This window comes from Lagopus leucura, unplaced genomic scaffold (genome assembly GCF_019238085.1).
Source record: "Lagopus leucura isolate 7727_CA_CO unplaced genomic scaffold, USGS_WTPT01 Super-Scaffold_73, whole genome shotgun sequence".
NCBI lineage: Eukaryota > Metazoa > Chordata > Aves > Galliformes > Phasianidae > Lagopus > Lagopus leucura.
The window spans coordinates 32,746,430-32,757,396 of record NW_024962252.1 but is presented as its reverse complement, the minus strand read 5'-3'; the positions used below and the strand labels follow the sequence as shown (position 1 = coordinate 32,757,396).

At 37.3% G+C, this 10,967-nt stretch overlaps 1 protein-coding gene across 4 annotated transcripts in view; it reads left to right on the top strand.

Moving 5' to 3' along the window:
- Window positions 1-10,967, top strand: part of USP45 (ubiquitin specific peptidase 45) — a 51,833-nt gene that overhangs the window by 4,419 nt on the left and 36,447 nt on the right. For 3 of the 4 annotated variants that reach the window (XM_042886035.1, XM_042886025.1, XM_042886061.1), the window contains exons 2-5: window positions 4,381-4,490; window positions 5,493-5,677; window positions 7,278-7,381; window positions 8,148-8,248. In XM_042886035.1, the coding sequence (XP_042741969.1) occupies window positions 4,391-4,490; window positions 5,493-5,677; window positions 7,278-7,381; window positions 8,148-8,248 (490 nt within the window). In that variant the 5' untranslated portion in view covers window positions 4,381-4,390. The remainder of the gene's footprint in view (window positions 1-4,380; window positions 4,491-5,492; window positions 5,678-7,277; window positions 7,382-8,147; window positions 8,249-10,967) is intronic. The other variant, XM_042886043.1, reaches the window with a different exon arrangement.

The window sequence follows — 10,967 nt, the reverse complement described above, 5'->3', positions numbered from 1 at the left end:
TTTTATTTTATTTTATTTTATTTTATTTTATTTTATTTTATTTTATTTTATTTTATTTTATTTTATTTTATTTTATTTTATTTTATTTTATTTTTTGTGCTCGCAGCATAAACGGATATAGTTTTAATTGGTAAGTTTTAACACAAATGGTGAAGTGGTTAGCATTTAGGATACCTGAGATGAATTGAGGTCCCAGCTCATTTGAATTCAGGTGCTCACTGTTGGGGTAATTCACTGTACTGGTTTCATAGTTAATGGCCAGTTCTTCTGGGAGAGTCTTTTCCATATCCAAAATAGTACCTGGAAACCATCTGGAGGCTCTTGGTTCTACTTTATAAGTGTGCTTAGATAAGTTGATGGTTATTAAGTCGTTTTTATCTTACTGTTTACATTCCAGTAATGCAAGTGTTATTCTCCCAGATGATCATGAAATAGGAGGAGTGTGGTGATAGGTGTTATGCAGATAAGAACACACAAATACAGCACTTGGCTGGAAGATCTGGCACACTAATTGTAAGATGGAAAAAAACAGATCTTGAGAGATGGAATGGAACATTGGTTTGGGAGCCGGCAGTGTGTCAGGCTATTGCTGATTTGCTGGTGTGCTTCAGGTTTCTTACAAATGCCGTAGCGAAGGTACAGCATAAGAAAACATACTGCCAGTGCAGTGAGTTGTCGGAGTTGTGGGAGGAGGTACTCAACTGCTAAGTACAGTGTGCAAGATAAGATGTGAGTAAGCTTTGAGGAATATCAGCAACGAAGTTTGTATCTCCACCTCCCCTACGTAAAGATCTTGTGGAGAGGAGTGACTTGTTTGTTTATTTTTTCCCAAAAGAGAAGTGAAACACTAACCTGATACCTTCTATTGGTCCTAGCTCTACTCAGTTTCAGTAAAACATAACGTTTAAAAAATAATATTTATTTTAGGAATTACATTTGACTCTTTGAAGTTTCTAAATGCATACTTCATTGAAAGGGCTATGTTAAATATAGGCTATTTCAGGCATACCTTACATTAAAAATAATCTAGGTGTACCTGAGTTTAAGTCAACAAATTTAGCACTGTTACCTTCTGTTGCTTGTTGGCACTTTATCAAATCTGAAGCTTTTAAAATTAGGCAGGCAGATTGTTCTGCTGCTTTTGAAGTGTTTTGATCTTTCTAGAAAGGTGGAAATTAGCAGTTAGAGAGAGGTGCTTTTGATCTTCATCAGCTTTTTGTAGGCAGACTGCCATTACGAGTCATTTTAAAAGTAAAAAGTAGACCAAGAATAGCAAGCAATGATGGTTACACTTCAAACTCTTGTATGCTGAGCTCAAAGCGTCTGAACAAGTTTGGCAAGAACTAGTTCTTAGATTTGTATGGAAGGATTATTTAAATGGATAGGATTTGGCTCTTTCTGCATTTATTTTTTATTTTTCCACAAAACTGAATTATTTTTATTTAAAGAGGCTGGATTGGAAAGAGGCAAATTGTGTGGATATTGCCAACATTTTAATCCTCAGTGTATCTAGTTCATTTTGTTTACTTCCCCTCTGCCTGCTTGTCTTGAATGGATTGTGCCTATGATCAAAAGAAATGTAGAGAGTTTCTTCCTTGCTTTCTTCTTAGCTGTATTTTATGGTTTTTTTTTGAGGGGATCTATTTTTGTTCAGGGTTTTCACTCCTATTAATTTTCAATCTTTTGTTTCACATACACGGAATCATTTCTGAGGAATAACTTCTGAAGCACCTTACAACTCTTCTATCTCTCATCTAAATACAATAATCAAATTCCTTGCATAATCACTTTGATCCTACATTGTTGGTTGTGATTTAAATTGTTATATTCAATTTTTTTCTTGTAATGTTTTTAGACCTTAAATGTGTAGAAAGAGGTTGGGCAGTGCTGTGTATGTACTGTGCTACTTGCATCTCAGACACTTGCTGAACGGCTCCCTTTTCTTAGCCCTTCATCCCACTTCTGTGGGATGATTCAGAAATCAGACACAAGCCTTGTGTGGTCAAGTCCTGATATTCAGTGGCTTTTCCAAGAACTCTAGAGTCAGTAAACATTGCCTGATGGACGCCTCTCTGTTTGTGTTTGTGAAAACTGACTCATCTGCTCGTCCTTGTTACCTTTTGTTCAGCCTGCTCTTACTTAATGAAGGCAGAAGTGTCTCCAGATTGGTTGGTGGATTGCCAAAATGTGCGTTGTCAGTGCTTGGATTTTATGTCAGCATTCATTCTGATACTATGTTGATTATATTTTGTCAGAAGGGCCTCCTTTCCAATTATTACAGGTTTGATGCTCTTCCTTCTCCGCATGTCCCAAAGGCATGCTGAGAGTGGGTTCCAGCAGCGAGCTGCTCCTGTCTGTTCCATGTGCTGTGCTCTGGCCTGTTGGCCACAGGGGTTCAGAGGTGGAAGAGATGTGCTTGCATTTCAGCTGGTCAGGTGCATAACTGTTCTTTCATGAAGATATAAGGGGACTTGAAATGGACCAGTGTGAGCATGACCATCAGTTGGGTGAAATCTGTGGTTTGGGCAGTCTTAGACAATCTGTCCAAACAGTTAAAAGAAATTCTCATGCTGAAATGAAGAAGTAGATAATTACATCAGCGTTGAATAAGAACAGTTGCATGCTGCAACAAGTGATGGTGTGCAGTTTCACGTGAAGCTTGTTTGGGTATTAGACGATGACAAGGTAGAAACGCACACTTGAAGTTGCTTGGCTTGAAAGCACCTTTCTCTGTTCTGTGATACATGTGTTGATGTACATCAGGGATTTTAAATTTACTCAATTATAAGTAGTCAAGAGCTGGTATAGTCAGATCTTTCTTACTGTGTGAGCACAGACTGCAAATCCGCCAAGTCAGCAACCTGAATGTAGTAACGCTGCTTACTTGAATGTCTAAGCACTTGAAGCTTTATGTTGTTAGCTACAGAAAATTTAAAGATCTACAATTTAAGGTCTTGATGGCATAAATTAATTGCCGTTATATATTGTGGCCAATTACAAAAAAAAGAAAAGAAAAGAAAAATGTGTGTTTTAACAGGCTGGAGATATGTGAAGTTACCCGTGCAAGGAAGCAGAGAACAGAGGTTATTCTTACTCTACAGAATTCCAATTCTTCCAAAATACTTCTGTGATTGGTAGTGAGGTGTTTCTGCAGGAACCTAGCAGTAGTGTTGTGTGCACAAGTGTCTGTCCAGGTTTGTAGGAAGCCTGAAGCAGTAGCTCTAAGGCATTCCTTGCCTACTTCACCCCAGTGAGGGCTGCTCGCGTGCTAACAGTGGTGAGTCCCAGTGGCTTTCAGTGTTGCAGAAGTACAGTGAAGATTTAAAAACTTGATTAGACAATGGCAAACATATCTACTAGATCTATAATGAGAATGCATCTTTTGCTGTTCCTAAATGTGAAGTTTTGCAGAGGCTTATTACATGTCAGTGTGGTAGCACAGCTAAAAAATGTTTGGTATTGGTGGACCAAATGACTTTATTAACCTGTATGTGGTACTACAACAAGATGTCGTTGCTCTTCCAAGCAGAATGCCTCACAGATTTGCTGTGCTTGAATATTTGACTGTCTCACGTTGATATGCTTTTGTATCTCAAAACATAAGTTTATTTGTTTTTATGAAGCACGTCATAAAAGACATCCCGCAAATGAAACCGCAGAAGCTGTGTGATGCACTGCAGTGCTGATTCAGTGAATTAAGATTTGGATTTTGATTAAGTAGCTAGTGCACTGAAATCTCCGATAAATTTATTAGTTTTTAAAGCTTAGTGTAAAATATTTACCATTCAGTTCTTTGTCTCTTAGGACTCTCTTAATAATTTCTGTGAGTGTTCATTTGTGTGGATTCTCTGATGTTTAACAAGGGGGTCAGCTCACATTGTAGTTGGTCCACACTGATGACAGTTTTGTAAGAATTGGAAGACATTTGTCTTTTATTAAACCATCTGAAATTGTTCAAAATGTTTTCAGGAACATGTACAGGTAAATGATGACAGAAGCCTTTCTTACAGGAGATATGTTATGGAAGAGATGTGTTAAGGAAGGGAGCTTTCCTGGTAAGATGTGGCTGGGACTCTGTAGTAGTTTAAAATGGTAAAAATAAATCTCACTATCTCAGATATTTAGCATTGCTGCCTGGAAGCACATGTCCCCTGTAGCTACAGGTACAATTTATAACATCATGTAATATAACTGATATTACAGCATTCTTTAGAGTTCATTCCTGACATATTCATGTTTTTTTATCACAAAGTAGGTGACATTAGTCAAAGTCTAAACCTGTGTTCCTGAGGCTTGAATACATGACGTGCTCACGTGCTAATAGAGTTTAAACTTAACGGTATATTTAAGCAATAAGTAATTCCTTTTTATCCTTGCTAGTAAGTAACAGATGCGGGTGAAAGATCCATCAAGAGCTAACCCTGAGAAAACAAAGAGAAGCAAAAGGCCTAACAGGCCACAGGATGAAGACTCTTCAGATGATATTGCAGGTAAATACATTAAATGATGTTTTGATCTAAGGTTGAGGGCTAATAATTTCCATGTTGACTGATGAAAACCACAACTCATTGGTACCAGGAAGTACTTTTATTGCTTGAATTCATGACAGGGCATCTTCAATCAAGTCTTTACTTTGTGATTGTTACACTGCATGACTGTCCTGAAGGGTTGGTCTTCCATGACAACCATTTCGAAACACAGTAGCAGTCTTTTCTCATGCATGGAAGATCAGATGCATGGCAGAGCAGAGAGCTTCTGACTGAGCTGGGGGGCAAAGATGAAGCATAGACAGAGTAGAAACAGGTTGAATTACAATCTGAGGGGCTTTGATTATGTAGGGATGAGATTGGGTAAGCTTCATTGGTTAGAGTTGAATCTGATGCAGGAAGCGATTGTTGAGAGGGGCTTCTTTTGGTATTGTGACATCAAAATGAAGGCTAAGATGAGTGTGAATGTGCAACTTGAGGGTGCAGGGCACCCTAGGGACAGGGGACATGGGAAAAAGCTGAGGAACTCAATCTTTTCTTTGCCTGTCTTCACATGTAACAGTGTCTGCACTCAGTCTCCTCTGGTCCTTGAGCCTAGTGGCAGACTCTAGGTTGAAGTATTATCTGGAAAGAAGACAATTGAGAGCTGTTGTGCAAATTGGCATACGTGAGTCCATGGGATCCGGTGGAATGCATATGAAGCTACTGAGAGCTGTGTGATGTTCTTGTGAGGCTGCACTCATCTTCATAAATATCTTGATAGCAAACTGGGAGAGGGGTTGATATAATGGAGGGTAGGTCATCTATTGAGATTGGCTTAGGCAGCTGGAGCATTGAGCTGACAGAAACTTCATGGACTTCAGCAAAAGCAAGTGGAGAGTCTTGAGCCAAAATAATTGCGTGCAATTACAGTGTGGGAACCTTTACTGTTGCTGAAGTTAAAGATTGTGCTCCTTTCATGTACATATGCTCTCCTTCCTAACTGTTATTTTCAATTGCTCAAAGTGTCATTTTCTTTAGGCTTAACCTGCCAGCACGTGAGCCAAGCAGTGGATGTACATCATGTGAAGAGAGCAGTAGCTCAGAGCATTTGGTCAATATGTTCAGAGTGTCTGAAGGAAAGGCGGATGAGTGACGGTGAGCCTGTGGCACCTTCAGACATATGGCTGTGTCTCAAGTGTGGCTCTCAGGTAAGCACCTGTTCTGAACTCAGGGATGGACAAGCCCTAATTTTCTAAAGGACATTACAGATATAGATCCTGTTGGCATGGCATCTCATTACTTTCGTTGAAACAGTGTTACTTAAGTGCTTAGTTGTGAGAATCCATGCTTCAGCTTTTTAAATAGACTGGGATGTGGCCTTGTGTTCTTTGCTGTTTTTGTCAGTATTTTGGGGTAGCTTTATTTATGTGCAGCTCTGCACCTACAGGTGGTAGTTCCCCTCTTCTCTGTACTTCATCTGCGTGCTTTTTCCACATACGGAAAATTAGCTCCAGGAACTGTACAGTTGCAAAATACATCAGTTGAGCTGGCTTATGTGACAGAAGATACTGCAAATACGAATGAACGAATAAGTGAATTTGCAAATTGCTGAATCAGTTTATACTGCAGACACTCAATTGCTAGATGTGGTTGAACCCAAGAAGAAGGAATGGGTGGAAGTGCGAATGCTGCTTTCTGTTAATTTTCTATTAAGGCTAATAGTATGGATCAGTTACAATGTCACGTTGTGGCCTTAGAGTTTAAAAGTGAAGGTCCTGGCCCCAAGTGGTGGTGGCCTCTGGCCTGTGACTGAAGTAAAGGCTGATTCTGAAAAATGGAGTTTACAAGCAGCGTCATTCTTATTTCAGCTGATAGTTGCCTAGAAAGAACATTTTACAATTTTGTTAAACAATCTACTTACGGATCTTTCTCTACAATAAAGACAAATGCCAGCTTCTACCAGGATTATCTGAATATATTTTATTTTGAAAAGAAGCATGCTATTACTAGGCTTTGGAAGGCAGTTAGCTAGATCTGAGGAGGACTCGTAGATTAACTCTGAAAAATTGTAGCTAAGGAGATCTGTTAAAGGAGTTAAATCAATGTGCTTTTTCATGTTTATGCAGTCAATGGCTTCTAAAATTCACGTCTTATTCAGAAACCAGTATTCCTCCTTAGTCTTCTAAGTTCCACTCTGTAGATACTTGAAAAACTGCACATTTTCTCTTGGATTTGCTGTACATAAGTGTTTTATTCTGAGTAGTTTTTTAGTGGGGAAAAAAAAAAAACGAACACCACCACAACAATTTATATGCCTTTTGCATTTGCTATTTGGAATGCATGAGCAATCTTGAGCAGTGAAGGTTACCTTGATATTCCATGGACCAAATGAGCTACACAATTATTCACTTTTTTTTTGTAAACCTTTGTAAGTGGCATAATTGGCTTTATATTGACAGTACTCATTCAGAAGATAGGAGTTATTTCTCTTAATTCAAAACAAGTTTAATAATTTTCCTAAGTAGAAAATATGAGATACTATTTTTGTGTTGTAATGAGTTTTCTTGTATTAGAAAAAAAGAAAGTGTGCTTTTATTTTTTAATTTTTTTTCAAAAACATTAATTGATGTCTTTGTCATACTGGATTATTTTGAATGTGAAACCCTTTTAGTTGTTGAGAATGAATATTTTTATGCATTGCAGCTTTCTGCTTGATTTTGAAAAGTAAGGTTTTTATAGCTTATTTAACTAATATACTCTTTTCCCACTTCCCTTTTGTTCTCACTATATTAATGTTTCCATTTTTAGGGATGTAGTAAGAACTCAGAAGGACAGCATTCTCTAAAACACTTCCAAACAGCACGCACAGAACCTCATTGCATTGTTATCAGTCTCAGTACATGGATCATATGGTAAGAATAAGTAGGAGGGTGTTAATTTATGCTTGTATATAAGGTTACTCCTAACTAAGAGCACTGTCTTTTTATTATAAAGAGTATTTCTGGAAGATAAAATAAGCTGTTTATGTAGATCTCTGAAGAGCAAAGAGGCAGGTTTTCTGTACAGAAAATTAGTTTGTGCTTAGGTATGTAGAGAGATCACAAATCCAGTAAAATAGAAAGCAGTTTTGGTAAGCTTCCTGCCTGCCTGTCCCATGAGAGCTGCTTTTTCTTTTTATCTTCTTCTTAGTCCAAACACGGGTTTGTTCCTGTCAAATGATATTCATCACATCACCCACCTTTTTCTTGTATGTCAGTTGTTTTTAAGTTGACAAAATGTACACTGAGTTGTGGGCTGAGATGTGATTTTTGCAGTGAGCAGTGTGCTTTATTGCCAATGAAGAAGATTACAGCATAGTAGCATAGTAGTTTGAGAGTCTGTTGTGTTGTGTAGAGAGTTGATCGATTTTAGGAGTTTGCTTTTCCTGCTTGTTTCTATCTGGCTACTTGCAGGGCTTTTAACTGACATTAATTAAATCTGTTAATTTTGAAGTGAATTAGGGCTGATCTAAAGAAGAATGTGTATGGGATGAGGGGATTTAATTTTACTCCTCTTTTTAGCGCAAAGATTTGAGACCTAGAGCTTAAGTAATTTGTGTAAGATGTTTTTAAAGGTCCGTTAAAACTTGGAAGTGAATACAGATATCCTGAATTCCAGTGCATTTCCTCTTTTGTTTAGGTGTTATGAATGTGATGAAGAGCTGTCAACACATTGCAACAAAAAGGCTTTGGCTCAGATAGTTGACTTTCTTCAGAAACATGGTTCCAGAGCTGAACCAAGTAAGTATACACAAATAACTGTACCTGGAACATCTGTAATGTACTGTCTCTAAAAATGAATATTTCAAATTTTGAGTCATATTAAACATTTAATTCAAAAAGTATATATGAGTATGGGAGTATAATGCAATTTTTAATTGCATGACTATTTGGGCAAGTTATGCTTATCATAGTGGTTTTGATAAACAATTGAATTTCTTTTATTCAGCACAATTAATTCTTTCAAGTATTTTGGGCACTATAGGATGGTTTTCCCAAGCTTTATCTTTAATGAAGAAGTACCAGTTTGTTCTAGAGAAAATATTATACCTTAAGTAAAGTGCCATATGAATTAATGCACAAAAGCTATCTGGAGGAATTAATGAATTGAATTTTAAAAGAGTGGATGTGCAACATCTCGAATTTTTTCTGATTCTGATTTGTTTTGTGTAGTTAATTAAATTTGTGTAAGGGGATCTTATAGTACTCTGTTGTTGAGTGTAACGCTTTCTATTCTTTGATGTAATTGGATTGTGATGTAATGCTTTTTTCTGTTAATAGAAAATTATGTTAAATTATTACTTTAGGAGCTTCCTATATTTATCAGTATATGTGATTATAGATAGAACGTTGTATGTGTGGCCCTCAACTGTCTGCTCTTGAGAATCCTTATTATTCATCCCTACTGTAACACACACTGGAGCATTTCTGGCTTTTGATTTATGAGAGACATCAGATTCCAGGTTACACACACACACACCACAACACATCACATCACATCACACCACACCACCCTCCCAGTCTGGTTGGAAGTAAGATTGGAACAGAGCGCCTTACTGGATTGAACTACATTCTTCTAGCTGCATGTGCACAAATCCTGCTAGTTCTAATAGGTAATTCTTGAGGGGAAAAAAGTCTAGATGTCACTCAGAAATTCATATTTTGTATTTTATCTGGTCACAAGTTCTACACTGAGTAATTTATTTGTAATAAATTTATGAATTGCTCCTTTTTGCATCATTTTGCCTGATGAAACGAATGATGAAAATGCTGTGTGTGATTTCACTTTTATTCATAGCTACAGTTTCAAGCTTTCATGTAGACATAAATTGCTGTTGCAGCTCTCTTGCAGATAAAAATGGAATGTTTGTTTCAGTTAATTTAATGGAAACAATTTCATTCTGGCTTAGAACTTCTGGGTAAGACTTTCAGAAGTGATAGGATTCTTTGTGCTTCATGTTTTGGAATATTAATTTGTGAAATTTGAAGACATCTAAAGCTTTCAGAGTTGAGGGCTTAGAAAATTACTTTTCTGTGAAATGTCTTAAATTAAGCAAGCACAATTCCAAACTAGTTCAGAAGAAGTAGGGTTGTCTTAACAATCAGGGGATTGTATTAGAGCAGGGCAGAATGCATTTTTTCTATATATGGTCAGGGTTTCTGCTGGGTTTGTTCTGGCCTGGGTCAGTTCCCCGGTGTACCCCACTGCATGCTCATTTCTGCAGCAAAAGGCTGCTCCATGTGTGGGGGCGGCTGCTGGAGGGCAGTGGTGTTGCCTGTGCTGTTCCGGATAGGCTGAGGCTCACCTGCAGAAGTAGGAAAATATGTGTCCTGAGCTGGGACGTTTGCAGCCTTCAGTCAGGAAGAGGCTGTGCCAAGCTGTTCAGTTTGAGCTCTGGCAGTATTGGCCCAAAGGTACTTTGTTGGGCTTCTTCAGGCGGCGATTAAAAGAGGAAGAAGCTGTTTGACTCACATAGTTGGTTGTTTTGGTCCCAGCTACCCCTGGAAGGTGCTAGGAAACACTGATGCATGGATGAATAAGTAATAGGTGTGTAAGCAGGAACTTCCTCACCAATCTGATGTTCTAGTTTTACTTCCATAAATTCAACGGCATTCTTTTACGTCACAGTTACTTCGAAGCATTAGGTGCTTGCACTAGAGAAATGTAGCTTAAGAGTTATTTTTTTTAAAAGCTAGAATACCTTCTCAGAATCATAGAATCATGAATATGTATTTTAGTAGAATCAGAGATCAAAGCATAATTTGTGCTGTTCAGAAAACAAAGGACACAGCAGACTGCAATGAATTTAACTCTACCACTCATGACTTACCTTTTATTTTGTTTTAGGTTTAGCATTTCATTTCATGTTACAGTGATATTTTCAGTGTAAGTTGTCCTTTAAATTCTTCTTGGTTTGTTAAAAAAAACAAACAAACAAAAAAAAGTATATGTATTTTGTATATTAGTTGATACTAAACTACTGATTTTAAACCTGGAAATACAAACTATTGTCAGTTTTACAGTGCTTGTTTCTCACAACTTTTTTTTCATTTCTTTAAAATTAATCATATGCTTTTTCCCATTGCTTTTCTGTTTCTGCCTTCAATTAAAAAGGGCCTAATTGAACATATTTACTTGCTTTTCATACCCCAGTGTTGCACTGTAATAAAAATGCATCTTATATCTGGATTTCTTTATATTCTAATGACTGGTTGGCAGGGTGCTTCATTACAATTCAAGTAGCATTGTGTAGAAAATTCTACAGAAATGCAGTATGAGCACAGATATAAGTAACAGATGAAGGCTGGGATTTTTTCTTTTTTTTTTTTAAATTCTTGAGAGCACGGGAGTCATTTAAAGATAAAATAAACAGCTTCAGTGTGTAAGGGAGAGTTATATAGATTTCTTAATTAATGCAGCCTGGAAAATAAACAAAAGCAAAACGCTTGTCATTTGGTA